This window comes from Megascapheus bottae, chromosome 9, assembly GCF_031878675.1.
Source record: "Megascapheus bottae isolate mThoBot1 chromosome 9, mThoBot2.hap1, whole genome shotgun sequence".
Taxonomy (NCBI): domain Eukaryota; kingdom Metazoa; phylum Chordata; class Mammalia; order Rodentia; family Geomyidae; genus Megascapheus; species Megascapheus bottae.
In genome coordinates, this window is record NC_143517.1 from 45,594,523 (window position 1) to 45,619,247 (window position 24,725).

At 39.7% G+C, this 24,725-nt stretch overlaps 1 protein-coding gene across 1 annotated transcript in view; it reads right to left on the reverse strand.

Annotated features, from left to right (window-relative positions):
* Positions 1-20,254, reverse strand: part of Rspo2 (R-spondin 2) — a 145,414-nt gene extending 125,160 nt beyond the window's left edge. The window contains exons 1-2 of the mRNA XM_090339263.1: positions 20,029-20,254; positions 19,324-19,604 (exon numbers count right to left, since the gene is read on the reverse strand). Coding sequence (XP_090195389.1) covers positions 19,324-19,417 — 94 coding nt within the window. The 5' untranslated portion in view covers positions 19,418-19,604; positions 20,029-20,254. The remainder of the gene's footprint in view (positions 1-19,323; positions 19,605-20,028) is intronic.
* Positions 20,255-24,725: the final 4,471 nt, after the last annotated feature.

A 24,725-nucleotide genomic window follows, 5' to 3' on the forward strand; every position in this document is an offset into this window, starting at 1 on the left:
TAGTAAAGTGCTACTTATTTCCTAAAAGCCTTGTCAATAAAAGCAGGGATTCTAAGAGAAAGCAGGGTAGAAGATTCAGGGTCACCATGTCCCCTCAGAGCTGTGATTTAAGACATTTCCTAAGTATAACAGGAATGTCTTTTTAAAAATCACTTTTAAATAATTTCCTAGTAAATTAAAAGATATACAGAGAGATCTTGTTCAGAGACAAGAAAAGCAATCACACATTCAGATTCACTCATAATACAAGGTTCCGAAAGATGAAAAGACTATTGACAATGAAGTATTCCAGCTTATTTTCTACTAAACAATTTTCAATTTACAGTTGTAACTTCACATACGCAGTCACAGTTAAGTAAATTTGAGTTTGCTTATTTTATGTGTTTCTTATTGGATTCTGTTTCTACCCTAGCTCTTTGGTTATTAATACCAACTAAACTGTGCCCATGTTCAGTTTGTGATCTGAAAGCATATATTTTCAAAAGAATATATGCTATGATAAATATTCAAAGAAATATTTTACCTTTTACAGTTGGTGAGTTATTTCCAACATGACATACATTGAAATAAACCTAGTCCCGTGTAATTGGATCATGCAGGAAACAGATGACCTAGAAAGTTGGGAAACTAATTTAGAGGGGGTGAGAGGAGGGAAATGGGGACAAAAACATAAAAATGGGTATCAATATGTGAGAAGAAATGCACCTACTATCTGTAACTGTAACCCCTCTATACATAACCTTGATAATTAAAAATAAAATAAAACAAATATTAAAATATATATGTATAAAAGAAAGGTGGGAAACTAAATAGGTTCTGACTTAAAAGTTCTACCTTTGCAGTTTCTATGAATTCACTACTTTTTATAAGTTATAGTATGTGTGTGTGTATGTGTTTGTGTGTGCGTGCATGCATGCTGATACTGAGGCTTGGAACTAGGTACTGTCCTATAGCTTTGCCAAAGTGGGTGCTTACAATTTGAGACACAGTTTCACTTCTGAATTTTGGGTGGTTAATTAGAAATAAGAGTCTCCCAGCTTTTACAGCCCAGGCTGGCTTCCAATTTCAATCCTCAGATCTGATTCCTCAATTGCTAGGAATAAAGGTATGTACCATATTTGCTTTTTAATTAGCCACATTTGCTGTGTGAAAAGCTCCTCTTTTTTTTCTTAAAAGAACTCAAACTTAACTTTAATATCAGCTTTCAACCAGGTGGATATCTCAGCACTACCACCAATAGTGTCCGAAATATAACACGAACTTTTCTTCAGTTCCTCCATGTTTCAGAAGTACTTTAGTGGTTGAATACAATTAAAATAATTTTTCAATATATGCCACTTCAAGGGACTCTTTCAAATCATGAAGACAGAAGGTAATGGAGACTTCATGTGAGAAGCAAGATGAGTAAGAAAATGGCCACAAAGGAAGTCAATGAAAAAGTCACACACAGCAATGCTTGATGGGTCACTGAAGGGCTTAATAGAAACTATCGGTTCTTGTCGCAAGATTCTAAGCTAGGTAACTGTTGATCCCATTTTACAAAAAGGAAAACTGAAGTACAGAAGATGAGATATTCTAGTATCCTATGATAGTGACCTATGATAAGATTCTGAGAGTTTTCAATCTGTACAACAATACTAAAGATATGAATCTTATTGCCTCTTGGGACTCATAATACACATTTTTATTGTGATTAATAGAAGGGTTACATTATATTCACCAGATAGGAGGTGCATAACTTCACAATCATTGATACCTTTTCTTATGACATGGTTCCCAGATACACATTTTTAAGTAAGCAGAATTTCTCCTTAAAAGTTTCTCTCTCTCTCTCTCTCTCTCTCTCTCTCTCTCTCTCTCTCTCTCTCTCTCTCTCTCTCTCTCTCATACACACACACACACACACACACACACACACACACACAGAATTAATGTGTGCCAGAGCCAGTGAAGACTTATTAGGACTAACTTAGGCAGAACTCAGAAATTCTATGAATTCTAGGTCTTAATGGGTGTTAACCCTGTCCATTTTGATCTTCTAACACATCATAAAACTTGAGCCAACTGCTGCTACCACACATCCTGTCCTTGAATGCCTGCAAGGGAAGCTCTTCAGTGAGAAGGCAGCCAGGGCACACTGCTAGTCCCTGCCCTAGCCACCTCCACACTCCATTTCTACTGTCACCATTCTCCAACTCATCCTCTTCTAGGCAACCAAATTCTGGGCATCTGAAAATTTAAAAATAGATCTTTCCCCCAAAAGATTAGGAATTCTTACTCTTAACTATAAATCTTTCCCACCATTAGAAATAATGCCTTTTTTTAGAAGCCACAAAGTTTTCTAGAAAGAAATCTCCCCAGAAATCCCAAACTCATCCTTTTACCCTTCTCCCTGCAAAATAATCATTGGAAAGTTGAAGATCACAGAATTTCTCTAGGTAAGTAATAGAAGCAGACATTATTCCTCTGCTGTATTAGACAATCTTTAAAATTCAAACATACTGGACACAAGCAGTAAGAAATTAAAGGAAGGTATGTTTAATATTTTCTAATTATAGTAAGCAACTATGGAAATGATTTTACATAATCTAGTATGTAAGCTGCAATTGAAATTTTCATGTGAAATTACTCTCCTGAATTTTAGGAATATCTTCTCAAACTCTTCTAAGAAATGTAAAAACCACTTTATAAACAATGGAAACCTTAGGCTTATGCATTAGTTTCTATGTGTATCTTCATAAAAGCTTTTCTGATACCCTTATCCCAGAATGAGTCTTACATTCTAAAACTTATAAAATATCTCCCTAATCTGTGCTTAGGTTATTGGAATTTTGTGTGAAATTACACATAAATTGGTATAGCACTTCGATATTTATATGGTATATTGATTTTTTTTGGCAAATCCTGGGGCTTAAAGTCAGGGGGATTGGGCCTTGTCCTCAAACCTTTTTGTGCTCAAGGCCAGCACTCTACCACTTGAGCCACAAGGTCACTTCAGGCTTTTTCTAAGGAGTTCATTGGAGATAAGCATCTTGGGGATTTTCCTGCCTGGGCTGGCTCCGAACTGCCATCCTCAGATCTTAGTCTTCTGAGTAGCTAGGATTACAGGAATGAGCCATAGGCACCTAGCTTGATTTGTTTTTTTCTTTTTTTAATATTTCTTAGCCACACACAACGGGCTAAACTCTGTGTTGGGCACTACTGACATGATATGAAGAAGGCTTCTACTCTTCTGAACCATATGAGTTCTCTAATGAGAATATGAGAGCCTGTATTAGTTAGGACATGCAATGCTAGATGCCTCAATGGCTCATCTGATGTTCCTTTCTTCCTCACATAGGATCCAGTGTAGATATGCAGAAAAAGACCTCCAGGGTATTCAGGGATTCACAGTCTTGTCATCCAACATTCCTTTCATCCTATGGGGACACAGGGCAGAAAAAAAGGCTAGATGCTCTGCTCAACCCTGGTGGATGAGGTAGAAGGAGAGGTTCCCAGATGAGGCTTTACTGGGGCCGAGCCTAGAAGTAGTAAAGACATCACTTCTTTTATTATACTCATCATAGCTAAGGCATGGCCCACATTCATCCCAGAGAGATTGAGAAACCCTGTCTAGCTAAATATATAAAAGACAAGAAAACATTTTTTGTTTGTTGTTTGGAAGTTTAAGGACAGTATTAAGTTCAGGGGCCTGTGATTGCAAAGGGAAATGCCCTACCATTTGAGGCATGGCTTGAGCCATTTTCACTTTACTTTGTTTTGTTTTGCGTTTAAAATAGGGTATAGTGGTTTTTTTTTAATTTCCTTTCTCTGCCACTTGAGTAGCTGAGATGACAGTTATATGCCATCATACCCAGGCCCAAAGAAATGGATTTTGACAAGTGCACAGTGTACTCTCCCATGGTAACAAAGTAAAAATACAGAAAATTTGGGAATGTTTGAGAACAGTAGATACAACAAAACAGACTTAGAATTAGAGAATTTAAGGAGATACTCACTTTCAGATATGGGCAAGCACATACCCTTGATTTTATTATCTAAATTTTCTCTTGTCTCACCCTAGTCCTGACCCTGATAATTTATTAAAGAAAAATAGAGAACAAAAATGTATTGCTTTAGACAGATTCTCATTATTGAGAAAGGAATTAGACATAGAAAGAACACAGAAACCTTTCTAGCATAGAGATCACAGCAAAAACAAAAGTCTTGAGGCAGAAGCATGATTCATTTTTGAGAAATGCCACAAGACCTGAGGTAATAAAAGGAGAGGTGAGGACTAGATGGTGGTCATATCCTAAAGATGTTCTGATGGGACAAAGAAATTGTGGTTTATAATATATATATAATATAAAATATAATACATAGGGTATAATTGTGATAATTTTCAAGTAAATTAAATTAACCACAATAGATGATTAAACTACTGTATATATCTACTATTGGTATCATCTGTGGTAATACAAATTCTACACAAAGGCTAAGAGTTAAATTCTTAAATGGGTAAAGAAAAGAATCTCTGTATTTAGGAAAAACCAGCTGCAACTAAAAAACAGGAGGAATGTTCGTGCTTTAATAACTTTCCTGTCACTTAACCACTAAAGACATGAGATCTCGAAACCCTTTTCTTTACCCATCAGCAAGCTGAAGACTGCACAGCAGAAAAAAAAAATGAGCCATGATGAGCTGTACGAGCAATGTCTAAGTGGCTAGCTGCCATTCAGGTCAAGTTTTGAGGAAATTTTAATCCTTCTCAGGTGACATGACTTGTATTCTACAATAACCAGCTGATCTCCTCAAATATTTTTCTTCCTCTTCTCTCTAAGCCTTCCAGAGAGCGTTTAAGTAGTACAAAGTACTGTTTTTCTACCTAGTGTGCCTCAGATTACATCAGGCTGAAGCCTGTGTGTTCACTTAGTGGCTTCTCTAAAAGCTGTTAACAGAAAATATTATCAGATGTCTAACAGAACTCAGGTTTGCAGAAGGTTTGCATTTCACTCCCATTAGCAGAAGCCAAAAAGTCTTTTTTCATGTCATTCTACCACAGCCATTTCAGTAAGAAGGAGCTGCTGGGAGACTTGACCTACTCTGATAGTCAACGGCTTGACACAAATCAAAGCATTTTATTCACCACTGGTGAAGCAGTCCCACTGTCTATCTTCACACATATCAACTGCTTACTCTGAAAATCAGCAGTTCAAGAAGAAAATACAAGGTTATTGCTTGCTTTGGATATTAGAACTGTTTTTCACAGCATCAATGGTTGAAAAGGAAGATTGCTAATAGATGTAGAAGCAATAATAAAAAAATTCAATACCCACTATTTTACAGCCTCTAATGAAACTGATGATTCAGACACAGAAGAAACTCTTAGATGGAAAGTTAATGAGAACCCTACAATGAGGGGACCAAACTGGTACCACATGACCCCATTGCTCAATCACTAAGAAGGGCACAACAAGACATTGTGTGCCTACTAGTATGATGTAATATGAAGCACATAGCATCTCCTGTGAAGTGTCCTAGCCAAGAGAATTAAACCTGTATCTAATCAAACCTTCCAGGAGAACTTCCAGTTGGCAAAATATATGGTGTCTAGAGGAACAAGTTAAACAAGCCCAACAAAGGAGCTAATGGAAAAAGCTTAAATGTTAAGAAATCCTGCAGAAAACTGACCTGTATTTCTAGACTAAGTGAGTAGCACAGAAAAATGAATAAAGAAGATCAGCTCTTGAATTCAAAAATCTCAAGCATGATATGTGAACATATTGAAATGACACAGTAAAATCCATTAATATGTACCAACTAATATACATTAATATAAAATAAATTTTAAAGGACACACAAGCAAGTGCAGTGGGGACTTTAAAATGCTGATTCATATTTAGCAGTCATGAAAACAGTTTTTAGACATTTGGGGAAATCAATTATATAATGACTACTAATAGGTGTCACCAGAGAATTCTTAATTGTATAATTAAGTCTCCAGGTGCCAGTGGCTCAGCCTGTATTCCTAGCTACTCAGAAAGCTGAGATCTGAGGATTGTGGTTCAAAGCCAGCCCAGCACAAAAGTCCTATCTCCAATTAACGACCAGAAAACCAGAAGTGGCTCTGTGGCTCCAGTGGTAGAGCAGTAGCCTTGAGCTGAAGAGCTCAGGGCCAGTGCCCAGGCTGAGTTCAAGCCCCACGAGACTGACAAAACAACAACAACAAAAAATCATGTTTCTAAGAAAGGCTTTCAGAAATACAGAACTACATAGCACAAAATAATATGGTATCTGTAATTTACTTCATAACATTTCAACCAATAGAAAAAGTAAGATGAAGAATAAAATACAGCAAAATTTTCTTTCACTCCACATTACAGATCCATAAGCATTTATTATATGATCCTACTCTGCTGTGTTCTTTAAAGTTCACAGTAGCTTTTCAAACATGGTCTTAAAGCCTTAAATATACATATACATACATATACATATATATACTTACATATACTCACATACACACAAACACACAAGTGTGAACAGACCAAGCCCTGGGTAATGCTATTGCCCAATAAGAGGGCACTAGCTTAAGGCCAGATACCACATAACACAGACAATCTTGAGGCTGCAACAATACTCCCTACACCTAATTCTTTAGGTGACACCTTATACGCCTTTAACTCTTCCTTACAAACTTTAGTAGTACATAGTAGATGTGAAGTTTGATCTGAATTCCAATGAAGGCATTCTTCCATGATCATGAAGTCATCATGACCAAAATTATCTGTGATTTCTATACAGATATATCAGGCACAGATAGGCTGTGTCATAGTAAGTTTTCACTTTTTAAAAATGGGATTACTAACCAGAAAGATTAGTATATGACAAAAATGTATTAGTAACTGAAATTTATGAAAGTATGTGAGGTTTCAGTCGTTTTGGACAAGGCAATGCAAGCATATCATGTTACGTTACTTACTGCATTTCATTTGACAGTGAATGCTGAGTGATGGATTGATGTCCAGGAGAGGAATTGTCTCCTGTACTAGTGTGCTCTGTTTGGAAGGTAAGAATTTCATAATTTGAGATTTGTCCAGACAAATTCACATGTAAGTAGATGTTAGATGTGATATGTATTGCCGATGTTCATACTTCAGCTCATGTAGGCAGACAATTCTGAGTTTCTCCACATGTCATTCAGTCATCTGCTTTTTAATATTTATTGTATAAAGAGATTGCCACTGTTGGAATAGAGAAGTTTCCATACTCCAAGATTGAAATCCTTTAGAACTCATCTTACGTGGGCCTCATGCTACTCACCTGTATTTCCACCTACTGAGGAGACAGAGGCAGGAGAATTTCAATTTTCAGGACAGGTCAGGCAAAGCTAGAAAAATCATAATTCCAAACAAAGTAAAAATAGAAGAACTAGGAGCCTGGCTCAAGCAGTGGAGTGTTTTCCTGGGTCATACAAGGCCCTGAATTCAATCTCAAGTATTTCAAAAGAAAGGAGAAAACACCTCTTCTACTAATTGCCTTGGAGAGATCAATCTTGTATATGAAAAAATCAGGATATGACAAAATAGTATTTGTGATCTCCTCTTCTTTCTTACCCTTAGATAAGCCACTCCTAGTCCTTTAGTCTTTCTTTCTAAACTAAAAAAAAAGTACAAGGAAGACAGAGTTTTAGAGTCATTAGTCCATTATCACTTATTTGAATCACTTTCAAGTCAATATCAAGTTGAGATCATTTACAGTAGCTACAAAAGTACTCACTTCGGTGAAAAGGAAAATGTAAATTGCACTGAAGACATATTTCTAAAAAAGTCAGTCTTTAAAGGATGAAATTTCAGGATGATATAATTTTAAAAGTGGGATAAAGAAGTTCTCCCATAATTGACAGTATTCAGTCAAATATTGCATGAGTTAAATATGGCTTGTTGGGCACCAGGGGTGGTAAAAAGACTTTCCCAATTCCACAACACTCTAGCCTTAACCCATTCATTCACAGAGCTTCTGAAAACCAGAGCTGTCCACTTATCAGGTACTTATCAATGACTTTTTAAATAGCTTAGTTGCCTTGCACTTACATAATTTCTTCTCCTTACTAAGCTGGGAGGAACCACAGTGAAAGAGAGAACCACAGTGGCAGAAAGGCTCTGGTTAGTGTAGCTCTAATTTCTTTAAAACAATTGCACAGTGCCTACCTTGTTCCTTGGATAAACAGAAAACTAAATTAGTTTTGCCCATTCTATTCACCCAGCCTATCACATCCTCATATGTACTCAGAGAATTCCAAAACCCAAGGATTCCTCAAAAACACTTTATAAATCACACACACACACACACACACACACACACACACACACACACGTGACTCTAAATCACTATAAGAAGGAAATACCAAAATTTAGCATAATAGTATTTTTGACAGTGTCTTGCTTCAAATCATGATCCTCCTTCCTCAGTTTCCCAAGCCTGGAATTACAGATATATGACACTATATTCAGCCAAAACTTAATAGCAATTTTTTTTTGCCAGTCCTGGGCTTGAGCTCATGGCCTGAGCACTGTCCTTAGACTTCTCAAGGCTACAGCTCTACCAATTGAGCCTCAGCACCACTTCCAGCTTTTTTCTATGTATGTGGTATCAAGGAATTCAACCCGGGGCTTCGTGCATGCTAGGCAAGCACTCTACCACTAGACTAAATTCCTGGCCCCTTAATACCAATTTTTAACAAAATGTTCTACTTACAAGAACCAGACAGACAGAAATAGTGGGAAGAAAAACCAGAGGACACGACAAGTTGAAGACCAAGACTATCTTCATTTTGTGAGTACATATGGTACCTAACAGCCTCTGGAGCAGCTCTTCACAGTTAACTGGACTATCTATCAAGTATCTCTCATTCAAGGTGGAGTCCACAAAGGCACTGTGTAACAGCAGATCATCTTAAAACAAATATGATACCCTAACCACTTATATTTGGCAGGGTAGGTATGCAATGTGTCATTTTATCACAGGTCATTAAATCCATTATAAATCAACTAAATTCATAGAGAGAGCAGATTAGATTTGCCACCTGAACCAATAAAGTAAATCAAAAGCAAGTCTTGCAAATTTTTGAAGAAAAAGTAAGAGTGACTAATTAAGTGTACAGGTTAGTGATAACAAAGCACCAAACCATTAATATTAACTGTCAGTTTGAATATCAGAAAAATGGCTTTGGAACACAGCATATAACATAAATAACAATTATGTTCCTTTATATCAGAGAAATTTTATGCCTTCTGTCATACTTCACTGAATAAGAAAGAAAATTATTTTAAAAATAAAGAATATCAATTTTTGTTATTTTCAAAATATTAAAATTTGAGAAATCTTTGGACAGAATCAATCCACATAGTAATGAAATAATTTGGCAAACATTTGAAAATTATTAATGTGGAGTTATTTTGGTAACTCCCAAATTTATCAATTGCTTTAACTTTTACACATGCAATTTGTGGGAAAATATTTAAGTGAGATAAGAAGCTAATATTTTTCTGGGGGCAAAAAACATGAGAGGGGGTGTCAATGTGTGAGAAGTGATATATCCTCTGTCTGGCTAATATAACTGTAACTCCTCTATAAATTACAATAAAAAATGATGATGTCAATCAGTACCAAGATACTTGTTTGCCAAGCATATTTGAATTATTTCTCTGAAGTACTAATTTATTCATTTTGTTCAATTGAATTTTTTCCTGATTTTCCTAAAAGACTTCATAACTCTAAATAAATATCAATGAAATTAATGTTTTGACATCTGAAAAAAAGAAGCTAATATTTTTCAAGGTGAGCAATAAGAGCTGGAATCTCCATGTCGACTAAGGCAATCTCTAGTTTTAGTATCATTAGAAAGGAGAGCCTGGATTTGGATACGTTTGTTTCCTTTTTGGTGAGTACTTGTCAAAATGAGATTAGAGACCAAAACCAGAAATCCTTAGAAAAACTGAAAGCTCTTTTCTTTTCTTTTGTTAATTTCTGTGAGTGTTTTCTAATCAAGATGACCATAGTATGACTGGGAATAAAGGAACAGGGTTGCCCCCCACTACAAAAGCAAAGCACAAATCCCACAAAACCTCAGACAACAAAGCCATAGGAAAAGAATGCCAAGTGTGCCCTCTGTCGGCCCATGAGTTTTAATGGCTGAGGTGGCTGCTTGACAAGCTGTGTGAAACAACAGGTGAGAACCAAAACAGGCAGTACCAAAACTCTATGCCCCATCGATTGCTAATGAGATGACAATTACAGCAAATGAGGATTCCTTAAAACCCCTTATATTTTATATCGCTTTTGTCACTCTCTAAACTCTTTGAGAGGTACAGAAAGGACAACTATCAACTATATTCATTGAGGAAGGAATTCTTGGCCAAGTAATTATTTACTGAAATAAGTCTTTACGAGAATGTTTTTAATGTAACCTTGAATTAAGCATGCACACAGAGAATGGAAAAAGCAAACTTTTAGAAAATAAAATTGAACCAAGACATGAGAAAGAGTATCAATGTTTGTGAAGTAATGCACCTTCTATCTGGTAAGTATAATGTAACCCTTCTATTAATTACAATAAAAATACATGGAAAAAAGAAAATAAAATTTATACCAATTTGAAGAATCCATTTGGTCTCCTGCCCATTAAGAAAATCTCCCGATACTCTGTCAGCTGATGCTTCCTAACGCACTGGAGGAAAGAGATGAACCCTGAACCAGTTTAAAATTTGAGAAAACTCTAACTTTTCTCTCTGTGCCTTAAGATGAAACCTAAGTGGTTTAAGTTCCTAATTTCAGGAGGTTTCCAAAAACCGTAGCCTCATTTCTGAATCCCAAATTAAGATTCCCTATTCAAAAGAGATGTGATCAGAAGAATTTTTGTTCTATTTATGTTCCTTTTATCTTCAGCAGGTGATGAAAATTGAGAGGCTTTAGGTGATGACTTCAGTAAAAATGACTGAATAAGAAAAGCTACCTATAATTCATTCCTTTACATTTTACAATAGTGAACAGCATTTTGCTCATCATTGTTGGTTATTCTAATTATATGTGTATCCATAAAATAGATACCATGATAACCACATACATGATACATACACATGTACAAGTACCTGCATATACACACATTGGCTCTTGGAATTTCCTTTAACACATAAGAATAATTATGTGGGGAGGGGAGAGGGTGGGGGAGGGGGGAGGAGGAAGAACAGGGGCAGGTGTACAGGAGACAGGAGTACTTACGCAGGGGAAAAACTGCAAGACCCTATTTTGAAAATAACTACTGGAAAAAATGTCCTAGTTCATTCAAGTAGTAGACATACTATCCAAGTAAGACATAGCTCAAGTGGTAGGACGTTTGCCTAGGAAGCAATAGGCCGAGTTTGAACCGTGTGCTTCCAGATAGGAGGAAGGGAAGGGGGGAAGGAGGAAAGGAGGAAGGCAAAAGGGAGGAAGGGAAGAAGGAAGGAAAGGTATCATGATGAGAAATGCAAGCAAAATAAAAGGAAAATAAGAGGCAAGCAAGAGTGGCACAAAAAAGCTAAGAAATTGAAGGAATAACTGATTTGGATTTTAAAAAGTAAGACATGATTCCAGAAAGTCTGCCTAGAGGCAGTTGCACTTCATCAGGGCAATATAACGAGTTCAAAATCATAAATGAAGTCATCTGGTATAGTTTAAGCAACCCAGTGCTCTCTGGGTGGGGAAGGTCAGGAATAGGCTGCAATCAGATGGCTGGAACATTGACTGTAGCATAAAAGAGGTTGGCATCTAGTCTGTGGTCAATATGAAGGCTGAAAAGTTCCTCAGCGGAGAACAGGGTAAGATGTGGCTGAGAACAGACAGATGCGTTGTCAGGACAGTTCTCACCATTTCAAAGGTTAATGTTCTCAAGGTTGGAGTAAGGATGACACCAGGAGATGAAAACTCTGTGAAACCTGAACTAGGAATACATTTGAAGATGTAAAAGATGGAATGGATATAAATATTTCTGAGGTTTATTTGAAAATCTGTTATGGTTTAAGCTATAATGAAATGATTTTTTAAGGCCACAGAAGAGTCAAAGACTTCATAGTGAGATTCCAACTTTGACACAGAACCTCCAGGAGTAGAAATCAGGAGCCCAATTAGAGAAATACTTTCAGGAGATGGCAAAAAAGGAGGAAACAATTTGTTGTGTTTGAGTACACTAGAAATAACTGTTGATGTAGCAGTGGTCAAAAGATAACCTGAAGTTTACAAAATACAGTTGAGGTCAGAGTTGAAGGCTTCACTTGGAAATAGCAATGGAAAAAAACAGGGATAGATTTCAAATCTCCAAAGAGAAGAATGGAGATGAAGAAATACTCCATAACTCTTCTGAATGGCAACCAAAGAAGAGAAATGTAAAATCAGAATGTAAAGTCACTAAGTAAATGAAGAGAACTTCCTTCGGGATAAAGGTAGGATGATATCTCAAAAAGAACAAATAAAGAATTCCTTGGAATCATGTCACCAGGTTGGCAATGAGGGAAAAAATTGAGTGTGAATGACTGCAAGAAATTTTTCCCACAAATTCCTGAACTTGCTGTTCAGTTTTGCTGTGAAGCTAAAACTGCTTTTCAGAAATAAAACTGATGTGGCTCACATCACAACTTCCATCTTAAATACACAAGAAGCACAAACAGGAGGATAGAAATCCAGAACCTAGCTGAAAAAATAACTTAAGCAAAAAGATCTGGGAAGAGATTCCCACAGCACCTTCCTAGGTAAGTGCAAAGCCAAGTTAACCTCAAGTCATACACACACACACACACACACACACCACACACACACATTCGAGTAGGAGGAAGAGAAATAAAAGGAGAAGAAGGAAGGACACAAAGACTAAGGAGAAAAGTGAAGAAGAAATCCCGTCAGGAAAAGGATGGAGGTGGACGCTAAATTGCAAATAATTCAATACATCAGCATTATCCTGCACCAGAAAAGAAGTGCAAAGTTGAGGAGAACAAGATGCAGGTGGAGGTGCAGGTAGATGATATGAGAGGGAGCTTGAAACTTAAGGATATAGATTCAGCAACATATTAGAAAAGGGAGAAAGGAATAAAGGTCTTCAGGGAGAAAAGGACAAATGGGAAGAGTTAAAACATACTGTATCCACAGTTCTTTCATAGTCAGGGCAAGACAAAATGATATTAGTGAAAACCCTTTCAGAATGAAAATATAAGCTTCCATAATACCATTCCCATTTCCCTCTCTCCTCTCCCACCTTAAGACTTCTGCATTCATAAATAAATTTGTATATATACCCTTCCCATTACATGTGCAATCATGTGTGTTCTATCTGGAGCTCAGCATTCATTAGTACCTATCCCTGCTTAAATTATAAACGTTTATAACTGTGTACAGGTGACATTGTCTTCTCTGAGTGAGCTATCTTTAATTTTTCCCTGTCACTGGAGGAACACAGAGAGGAAATGATGATTCTTATATCTTTAAAAATAGAGAAAAATATCTCCCATCTCTTTTGCTGTCCCTTGGTTAGCTCATATTGTTCAGTATCTCACTTTGTTACCTGATATATCAGATATATTTGTATTTGGTTATTTGAAATTGGATAGGGAAGGGGGGAAAATAAGATGAGGGGGGAGGGAAATGGGGACCAAGACATGTGAAAAGGTATGAATGTATGGGAATTAATGTACCATCTATCTGGCAAATATCATGTAACCCTTCTATTAATTACAATAATAAATACATGAAAAATAGAGAAAAAATAAAATGTTATTTTCCTCCCCAAATATACAACTTTCTTTGACCCAAACTGGCTATCAAATACTGCATAGAAAAACATTCTGGAGCCAGGTATAATGGTGCACGCCTGTAATACTAGCTACTCAGGGGTTCAAAGCCAGCCCAGGCACAACAGGACCTGAGACTCTTATCTCCAATTAACTTCTAGAAAATGGAAAGTGGGGCTTGGCTCAAGGATAGAGTGGTAGCCTTGAGCTGAAGAGCTCAGGGGCAGAGCCCAGGCCAAATTCAAGCCCCATGACCCACAAAAAAAAATTCTGTTATCTATTTCCTGAATATGGTACAGATAAGAGTGTCTATTTCCACAAAAATTTACAAAAATAACAAAGGTTTGAAGGCAGTCAGTGGGAAAGAAAGAGGTAAAAAGCTATCCAGATAATCCAAGAATTGGCCAATTCCTGAATAAAATCAAGAAATGGTTTTGCATTAAGGAATTAAAAGTGTCATTTACAACTTGTGATTGCTGCAAATATTGGATTCCATTTAGGCTTGATTTTAAGAGAAGACACAAGTAAGCCAGAATTAAATGGAAGTCTAGAACATCACCTATACTGAACCACTTCCAGATTTCAATGGCTAAATTAAGATCTTGGTCTAAGCACAGCATTAACTTTGACCTCCATGTACTGGTATAGGTACTGGCAAAAAAAAAAAAAAAAGGAAAAGCAAAGAAATCCGATTCAATTATGCTAGAAGTTAAAGCAACCTGGTTTTTTCATATATTTTTATTATAATTAATAGAAGGGTTATATTATATTCGCCAGATAGAAGGTGCATTACTTCACATACATTGATACCCTTTCTCATGTCGTGGAAATGGGGACCAAGACATAAAGCAACCTATTAAGAAAAGAAAGAACAGGCCAGGAGTTTGGCCTAGTGGTTAAAGTGCTTGCCTAGCATGCATGAAGACCCGGGTTCGATTCCTCGGTACCACATACATAGAAAAAAGCTGGAAATGGTGCTGAGGCTCAAGTGGTAGAGCTCTAGCCTTGAGAAAGTCCAAGGACAGTGCTCAGGCCCTGAGCTCAAGCCCAGGACTGGCAAAAAAAAAAAAAAAGAAAGAACAAGTATATGTTGAAAGTTAAACATCACATCAGCTTCTCTGAAGTACTTTAGAACTTTAGGGGGGAAAATAAGTATGAATACAAAATGTATTTTGAAGCTTTCTCATTTAAGTTAGGTTAATATGTTCCATGTGCCACTTTCTATTTTTGAAAGGATAATATGACAAATAAACTATTATTAACAAATATTTAGAAAAGTAAATATCTCCAAATCTCTTCATTTGCTTAAGGGATAAATTAATTTTGCTGTAATGATCTAAAAGAGTTTATATATTAATCCATCCTCAGTTGCCAAAAACCCACCACACTATTTGTGATAAACACTTTGTCTTTGTGGAAAAAAGCCAAGTGTAATTGTGTGTGTGTGTGTGTGTGTGTGTGTGTGTGGCAAGAGAGAGAGAGAGAGAGAGAGAGAGAGAGAGAGAGAGAGAGAGAGAGAGAGAGAGAGAGATAATGTAGAAAAGTTGAAGCTTAATACAGAAGAAGCTATATCATGCCCCCTGCCATCTGAAACACAACCTCATATGTCTAGAAGGCTTGTTACTTTCTCCAGAGCTTTGTCTTTGTAGGTGGGGTTCAAATAGAAGCAGGGAGAGAAGGGTGACACTGATCATGATGCATTAAATCAATAAACTTACATGTTGAATTGAAATCCCTTCATATAATTATTTGAAGGTAACATTTAGCAAGTTTGCATAAACTTTCTCATTAAAATATAGCTAGACTTACTGACAGAGAGCAAGAGATGGAAGATTAAGCCATTACCTACAAAGCTCAAGGAATGCCAAGAGACTATAATAAAGTTATGACTTGTCTATCCTCCTTCAGTAATTTAGCCTAAAATGTGGCTTATAGCCATTCCAAAAACAAAACCAATCAAATAACTCAATTTACCATGCAAATAAGTCCGAGAGGTTCCAAGACAGATACAAACAGTAGCGATTAACAGTAGCCAATAGTGACTAAATAATGAAAAGATAAAGGAGTCAAAATGTCTTAACACTATAGCTGTATTGTCAATGAGCTTTCCAAACTGTTGATATGTTCCTTATTTCTACCAAGGCATTTATTCTCAGCATTGTGGTTTGTACCTAATTAATGTTTTTAATGACTGCAGCTGGCCCCCATTAGAAACTAGCAAATGCATTGTTATTTTACAACTTTGCTTCAAAACACAGGGAAGAAAACACACTGGGTGATTTATGTTGCTGTTTCTGATGATCTCCCTCAAATAAAATATTTTTTCCAAAAGTAGATTGATAGTTGATTTTTTTTCAAACCTCTGGCTATACTTTGAAATAAAGCATAATGTTAAATGATACATTTGCTCTGTATTCCAGACTGGATGCAATTGATTTTAACTGACTAAATTATCTGATCTCTGCCAAGAATTTTATTTCATTAAGAAAATGATATTATGGAGCATCTGAGATCATAGAGCAGACTAAACAGAATGCCAAAGGAGTTCTGAGCATGCTCCACAGTGAAGGTTTGATTATTTGCAGATGGAATATGGAGAAAAAGAAAAGAAAAAAATCAAGTCCCAGGGGTAAGGCTAACGAATCCTGGTACCACCACTGCCTGCCTACATCAGAGCACAAAGCCAAGAAAGCAACCAATCCTTTAAGCTACAATACCTTTAAAAAAGGAGGTAATAACTTTTCTTCCTAGAAAGTAATATTTAACTGCCACTATGCGAAACAAAGGAGGAAAGGGAAATGTTGGTACCACAATAGGCTCAAGCATGTCAACTGTCACTGCTGACGTGATTTGGCTCGTAGTCAGGCATTCACCAAGAAACTAATTTAAATCAATCTTCTTTGGGAAAGCCAATTGTTTGGTATGTACAACAATCCGTGTAGGATCAATCAGTAGACATGAGATCAATTAAAAGCAGCTTAAATTTGTGAAGAGGGACAATTCACACAACTTGAGTTAGATCTCTATTCATTTCAATACTCTCACAATACAGTCCTTAAGCTTCCTTGCAAAGCAGAATAGCTACTATCACCCTGTACTGTCTAGCCAGCCCTTTAAGTAGTTCCACTTTTAATTAAAAACACAGTACATCCTTTGTTGACACGAATAGTGTAGTCACTTTTAAGGACCGAGGTTATTTTAACCAGAAACCTGGGATTTGGAAAAAGACAGCTGCGGAAGAGATGGAAGAAAATTAACAGCAAATACACTTTGATAGATTTTTTTTTTACAATCTTACTCATTTACATGTACTTGAAAGTATTAGAACTTGGTGGAATGGAAAGGTTGGTTGGGCAAAAGTTATTCTTGCACACTATGGAATTAAGTTCCTAAATGTCAGTGTCTGGCAATGTAGATGGTAATTGCTACAAGAGATTTTGCTCCAGCAAGCTTTGAAATAATAGGTTCTTAAGACACCTAAGAAGAAAAGCACAGGCAGAACCTTGCAGATGGCCATGTGAAGAAATTGCATGCAGTATTCCTTCTGGCCGCAGGAGTGCTGTAATGTCATTCTGCACTGAAGAGCATCTCTGCATTAAGTTCTATTAAAACAATGTGCTTGATTCTTCTCCACTCATCCACAGTGTGGATTTAAAAAAAAAAAAACACCATCACAGTTAGCAAGTCAAGTAATAGGCAAGAATTTGCGGGAGCATTTTAGGTATGTCAATATTTTGCAAACTTTGAGCACTTCAGGTTTTTTTCCCTCCCACTAAATTAACTACAGCATGGGGTTTTGTTTTCTTTTGTATTGAAGAGAGGGGGCCTCTCCAAACACTTTTACTACCTCATAATGATGATGATGATGATGATGATGATGATGATGATGATGATGATGATGATCTCTGCCAAATAATAAGTAGAAAGAAAAACACTGGAGTGAAGAAAGGAGCCAGTTGGAAGGGATGAGGAAAGAGAAGGTGACTTGTCAAAGAGATATATCAAACTCTGATGGCCTCTTGGCGTGTCTCCGTTTGGGGGTGTCTGCAAGTAGGCAGCATTTGGCATGTCAGAAATAAAAGATTAGGAAGAAGACCTGAGGGTCAGAGTGCATGGGTTGTAAACTTTTTTCTAAGCCTCAGATATCTATGGGCAACAAAAAATCTCACCCAGGCAATTACCCAGAACTCTGCCCTAGAGTGGGTGTACCACCCTCTAATGTTGCTCAGAAGCGAGAATCGCTTCAGGGCCTCCAAAAAAAAAAAAGAAAAGAAAGCAAGAAAGCAAAGGAAGAATGAAAGAAAAGAAGGGCACTTTCCACCAGGCCAAAGATGCCATAAGAGAAACTGTAAACAGATCATATCACAACTAGAGAGGAGGCTATTGCACGCCCATACAAAGAAAAATAATCTAGGTTTATGAACCTCTCAAGAAATCCTAACTGAGCCCAGAGTCAAGACTGCAGGGTGAAGACAAACAGCCGCCGCCGCGCGTGTCCCCGGCATGGGTGATTCAAGGGGAGAGGCGCGAGTGTATGTGGCTTAAGTTTCAATCTCCCGGGAAGCCCTAATTGTGAGCATGGCGTGGACCAGAGAACGCGACCCCAGCCAGGACTGAACTGCGGACTCCATCCGCGGGAAGGCCGGTTCTCTGAAATCTTTCTGGAGGCTTCCATCAAGCCTTCTCTCCAAGGGATGGAGAAGCCAGTGGTTTAAAAAGCCGCAAGTGGATTTCATCACCGCTTTTTCAGAAAGCAAAGCAGCAACGTGAGGCCTATTTAAGAAGGAGAAATAACTCATCACTCTCCAGGCCAGAGCTCTCCCCCAGAAAGCTGCGGCAGGAGTTGCTACTTAATTCAGAAAGTTCCTATCTCGTCTCAGGTTCCAGGAAAAGAGAGAGGGAGAGATGGAGGGAAGAGAGAGAGAGAGAGAGGGATCAATGTTGCTCTTTTCCTGGAAACGCAGGCCCCCTGTTCAACTGGATACTCTTCCCAACACCCCCAGACAGACAGACAGACAGACAGACAGACAGACAGACACACACACACACACACACACACACACCCCACGTCTAAAGTGCTCTGGGGTTTGGGACGCACGTGGTAATGAAAAGGAGAGAGAAATGGGCTTCGTGAAGGAAGATAGTTAAGGGGACCAAAAAAAAAGAACAAGGAAAAAAAATGTATGCCTGCTAGGAAATCGGATCGAGGTGAGAGATCAGGAGACGCCACGGCGCTAGAGGGGGGCCGTAGACCACCTGACATCGCCCAGAGCACTTCCAAGGAGCCGGAATTCTGGGTCCCCCCCTTGCCGCGCCTCCCTCACTGGCTCACTGTGCCTACTGGGTGCTAAAGACACAAGCGCTTTCTGCAGATCTCCAGAACCCCGAAAAGTAGGGAGTTGGAACCGCTGGACTGGAAAACATAGATCCTGTCCAGGTTCCACCACCCCAAACTCACGCCTGAGCGCGCGCCTCGAGACCCCACGCCCCGCAGCCCGTGCGCCCCGGGTCAGGGACAGACACCCACCTCGCTTAGTGCGTCTCCATCGGTTGCCTTGGCAGTGGCTGTAATCCATGCAGTTCAGAATGACGAGGGCAAAGGAGAAGAGGCGAAACTGCATCTGGACGGTGGGCTGGGGGAGAGCGGCTCCTCTCTCGAAGTCAGGTGAACTGCCGGGGTGAACGGGAGCGGCGGCGCGCGCCGGCCGCCCGGGCTGGTCCGGGGAAAGTCGGGGTGGGAAGAGTCGCCACTGGCCCTGCGGCGGCGATGGTCAGTCCCGCGCGATTAGCATCTCTTCACCAGGGAACCTGGGCGCCAGGAGGGGAAGAAAGACACAGGGTTGGGTGGGAGATCGGGGGAGCCGGGGGATGGGGTAGGGGTTAGGAGGGGTTGGTGGACGTGGTGGGACAGGGGAGAGGAACCTGCGCCATCGCGAGTCTCCGTTTAAAGCAGGGAGGGAAGGAAGAATAGAAGCCCCGCGGGCACGAACCACGGGGCGCGGCGGTGCCGGTGGCACGGCCACGGGAGACCTGGAGAGGAAGGTGATAGCAATCCGTGGATTGGCAGCCACGGCCGCGGCGGATCCCCACCCCGGGGTGGAGGGGTTGCGCATGGAGCTCGGCCGCAGGGAAGAGCCCGGAGATCGCAGGTCTCCGGGCGGATGGCTGGACGCTTTGGGGCGCCGCAGCTGTGGCTGCCAAGGCGCTGCGTCGCGCGCCTCTTCCCACCTACCGTGCACGCGGGAGTCTCGGGCGGCCCCGCTCGGCTAGGCGCGGGGCTCCATCCCGGCTTCGGGAAGGCAGCGAGCCGGGTCTTTATCACGTGGGTTCGGGGAGGGGGAAAAGTTTGCAGACAACCCTCTGGGAGCTCCTCGCCGCCGCGGCGCGGAGAGTCGGACAGCCACGGCGGGCTTGGAGTTGCCGGGAGGGTCCGGGAGGCGCCCGGGCAGCGGCGAGGCAAGGCGAGCCGGCGAGACAAGGCGAGCGCGCACCGCCGCCGCCGCCACCACCACCACCACCACCGCCGCCGCCGCTGCCGCTACCGCCGCGGGGATGCTGCGCCTCCGCCCGCGAGGGCGACCCCGGGGGCCAGAGGTGAGGAGGCTCCGAGCTCCCGGCGACCGCAGCCAGCCGTGCCCTTTCCCCTCCCCGAGACTCTCTCCACCGCTCCCTGGGCTGCAGAGGCTTCTGCCTAGGCAACTTAGCGAGAGACGGTGCGGCTCCCGGGAGGCCGCGAGGATGTGGCGAGCTCACTTCCCACTGGAGAAGCGGACCGGCGAAGGCTGGGATGCTTCTATAAGTAGGTGGTGCTGTGAGCCAAAGCACCAAAATCCAGGCTGCCTCAGAGTCCCTGGGTCCTAAAGCCAGAAACACTCGGGTTTCCCTGAGGTCCTAAAGCGCGCTCACCACCCCACAGGAAGCCTACCCCGGAGAAAACCGCAGCATCTTTCCGAGAGGCTAAAGACAAGAGTGGCTGGGGCCGAGGGCACCCCCTGACCTTGCGGGGCTCCCTGGGCGCCCCGCGTCCTCTGGCACACTGGGGGCCGGTTCCAATCTCGCCACCAACCTTCCTGTAGGAAGATCTGCTGGAGCCCTGCTGATGCCTTCTAGACTTTTCTTTCCAAGCTCTGTGCTGGGACCCCTGCGTTTGACAAGCAGGATTTAAACTTGAACCACCGCCGGCGGCGAGAAGCCACACCTCCACCACTTTTTAATTTACATCTTGGCCTTGTTTTATGGGGATATCTGAAAGCAGGCTTCAGCAGATCTGTGAGAGGCCACAATTAAAACGCACACTCAGAATGACTCTTTCCACCAACTTTTGTCTATGCTCACTACTGTTACTTCTTGACTTTGCCCCCTCCTCCCTTTCAGGAAAACTCGAAAAAGGAATTAGGGCTTGATTCTCTAGAGAGTTCACTTTTCCACTGATCTGCTTTTCACTTGTGTGTGGTGTGGCGATACTGGGGTTTGAACTCAGAGCCTAGTTCCTGTCTGGCTGGCAACTCTGCCACTTTGGTCCATACCTCCAGCCTTACTTTTTGATAGTTATTTTAGAGAGAGAGAATCCAGCGATGTTTTCTGCTAAAGCTTGCCTCATACTGTAATCTAGACCTCAGCCTCTTGAATAGTTAGGATTTCTGGCTGACATGTTTCTTATTCTTAATATTCTCTCTTCTCCCACTTTCGAAGTCTCTTGAATTAAACCTTAGGTAGCTGGGATTGGGGAAATCTTCTAATTAATAAAATGCTACATCAAATTTATTGGATGCTACATGTCATTCTGGTGAAATGTGTGGGGCACTCGCTACTATAAGAAAGAATGTGGTAATTCGTTAGTCAAAATAACTCATGCTGCTAAACATGGCAGTATGACTGTCTCTTTAGATACACTCTCGGGTACTGCATTGTATGATATCATTTTATATTATCTAAATTCCCTCCCATCTGTCTTGAGTTTCAGAAGAGATTCAGAAATTGGAGTTGAGACAAGCAACTTGGAAATAATCATATTAAAACTGCCTTTTGTCCATAAGTTTTACAGATACCAGCTTTGCATAACAATATTTACATACTAAGAATTCCAGTGCATGCACCCAAAGTGAGGGCACACCCGGCCACAACAGAATTGACAAAACACTGTCGAAAGAGTGGATCTGGTTTCTAAGTTCTTGATTGCTGTCACAGAACTTTCAAATCATTGGAAATACTTCATTGTAAGGAGTTGACCCAGCATTGGGAAAAAGGACTCGATATTCTATTTTGTACCTCTTTAACATCATAAATACGAAATTTCTCCCAATAAATTCACATGCACAGAACAAATATATTGCATATGTGAAAGAGTGAAACTCATAGGGGAAAAAAAGGAATTTCTAAATAAGATCCTTGACCTCCTGCTAAGTATTGGGACCCATTTAAGATCAATGGTTAGCAGTGTCTTTTAAAGTACTGAAAGGCAAAACTAAGCACAACCTTTTCTTAGTATTACTGGTAATGTACAGAGGGGTTATAGTTACATAAGTAAGGTAATGAGCACATTTGTTTTTGAACAATGTTATCCCCTCCTTCATTTTCTCCTCACACAGCACAATTTTAAGCAGATTTATCATTACCATTAGCCACATAGGTTATTTTGGGCAATTCTATGGATCTTAGTTTCAGAGGCAATATTTTCAGGTAATCAAATTCCTTTTTATCACCGTCAAGTTCTGGCTTACAATAAAATTCTCCCTTGTTTCTTTAAAAAAAAATAAGTTTTCTTTGGTGTCTGATCATGTAAAGACAAACTCCCATGAGTGAATGGTTCTCTATAGAAAGAAAGCTACTGTTATCCATCCATAGCTAATGGATAGGCCTTAACCCTCCAAAACTAACTTTTTAACTTTAGTCCTTCAGATTGTACAGTTGCCATTGTTTTGACTAGAGATGCTTTTCTGTTTAAGGAACCCTTAAACAAAGAATTTGAAAATCAGCATTTCTGCAGCAAATGGGTGGGTCTGCTTCATAAGACAAGATTGGGCTCTGGAAGAAGAGGTAATGCCTAATTCATTCTTTTATTCCTTTCTGTCCATCCTTTCTAAGGACATTACTGATCTTCAAAAATCTGTCACAGTTTGTTGTAGATGTGAAATCCCATGCTGAATCTCTGACATAAATTTGCTTATAATGTAGTATTTTTTCCTTTGGCAATTCGCTGAATAATTTTCTTGATTTCAAGAACCCAAGAATGTTTTTGCTACAAGAAAATACAACACACACCCCCTGCCCCGCCAGGGCATCCTAAACTATCATTAACTTCAATCCCCTATTTCTTGCTAAACTCAGAATGTGCTTTTATGAAGGCTTAGAGTTCACAATTTCTCCGTGTTGAAGACTCAATGGACTTTTTTCTTCAAATCGAGTTTATATGGTGGTTTCAGCAAACTAGCTTTGTAAATAGACATGTGCCCAATGTCTGTTTACAGAGAAGCAGACAGATGAGGTTGGCTCCACTGCATTCATTGTTGATAGAGAAGGTTAGCTGAGGGCAGGGGGGAGGGAATTCGTTCTAGAGTGGAGGATAGTTTTGGGGTTTTTTTTTTGTTTGTTTTCTGAGATGTAGTTCATTTAAATAGCTTTAATTTTCCATCCTTACGAAGAGTATACATGGAAGTTTTTCTCACCTCTCATGTCCCTCGTCAAGCAGCCAGTCTTCCTCCCTAGAGAGTTATTTTTGTATAAATGTAAGAGGTTTCTAGGTTTTGAGCAGACTTCCAAAGATACATTGTGTTTTTTCATCCAATGTGTTTATGCATATGTATATATGAATGTAGCATAAATATGAGTGCATGTAAATACATGTATACATGAATGCATTCTTTCTCTCTTTGATGCAGCTAGTTGAATACTGTATTGACTTTTCAGTATGTATACCAGGGGGCTTGAACTCAGGCCTGGACACTGTCCCTGAGCACTTTGCTCAAGCTAATACTTGAGCCCCAGTTCCACTTCTCATCATTTATGATTAATCGGATCTGAAAGTCTATATGACTTTGCCTTCCCAGGCAAATTTCAAACCATGATCTCAGACCTCAGCCTCCTGAAGAGCTAGGATTTCAAGCGTGAGCCACCAGTGCCCAGCTATATTAACTTATTTTTAAAATACATTTTAGAGTTTGTTCTACATCAGTTCACTGAAACACTTCCTGTTTCCTTCCTAGGAAGACACATATTTTTATTATTCATTTGTGACTGAATTTAGCCAGTTGCCTTCTAATCTTTTTATCCTTTTCCTATTATAACTAATGTATCAATTAACTTTGTATTATGAATTTCTAAAAGTAGGAAAGTTAGGTCAAACAGTTGGCCATACCTATGTGTTATATGTGTGTGTAGTAAGGAGGGAGGGAGACCCTTCAAACTGATTTCCACAGACTTTCTATCACATTTCACTCCATGCCTGTCTCTTACTATACCAGCCAACATTATTTCGATTTTTGATACTAGTAGTCAAAAGTGGTATCCCAGTTAAGTGTAAATTCATATTTCTTTACTTTCATATGAAAATGGTAATACCATCAATATACTTTAGTCATTTTTATTGCCTTTTCCACGAATTCTCTGAAGGTAACATTTGCTGCCTTTTCTGTTGTATTCTTGACCATTTACTTTTGTTGGGTAGACTATGAGCATGCCAATATCTATTACGATTTGGTGATTTGAGTTATATTTCCCCAACTTTACCATCTGTCTTCTTCATTTTTTTGTTTTGCCAGTCCTGGGCCTATGAGTAGCTAGGATTACAAGCATGAGCCACTGGCATCTGGCCTATTTTATTTATTTATTTATTTATCTATTTATTTTATTTATTTGCCAGTCCTGGGCTTGAGCTCAAGGCCTGAGCACTGTCCTTGGACTTTCTCAAGGCTAGAGCTCTACCACTTGAGC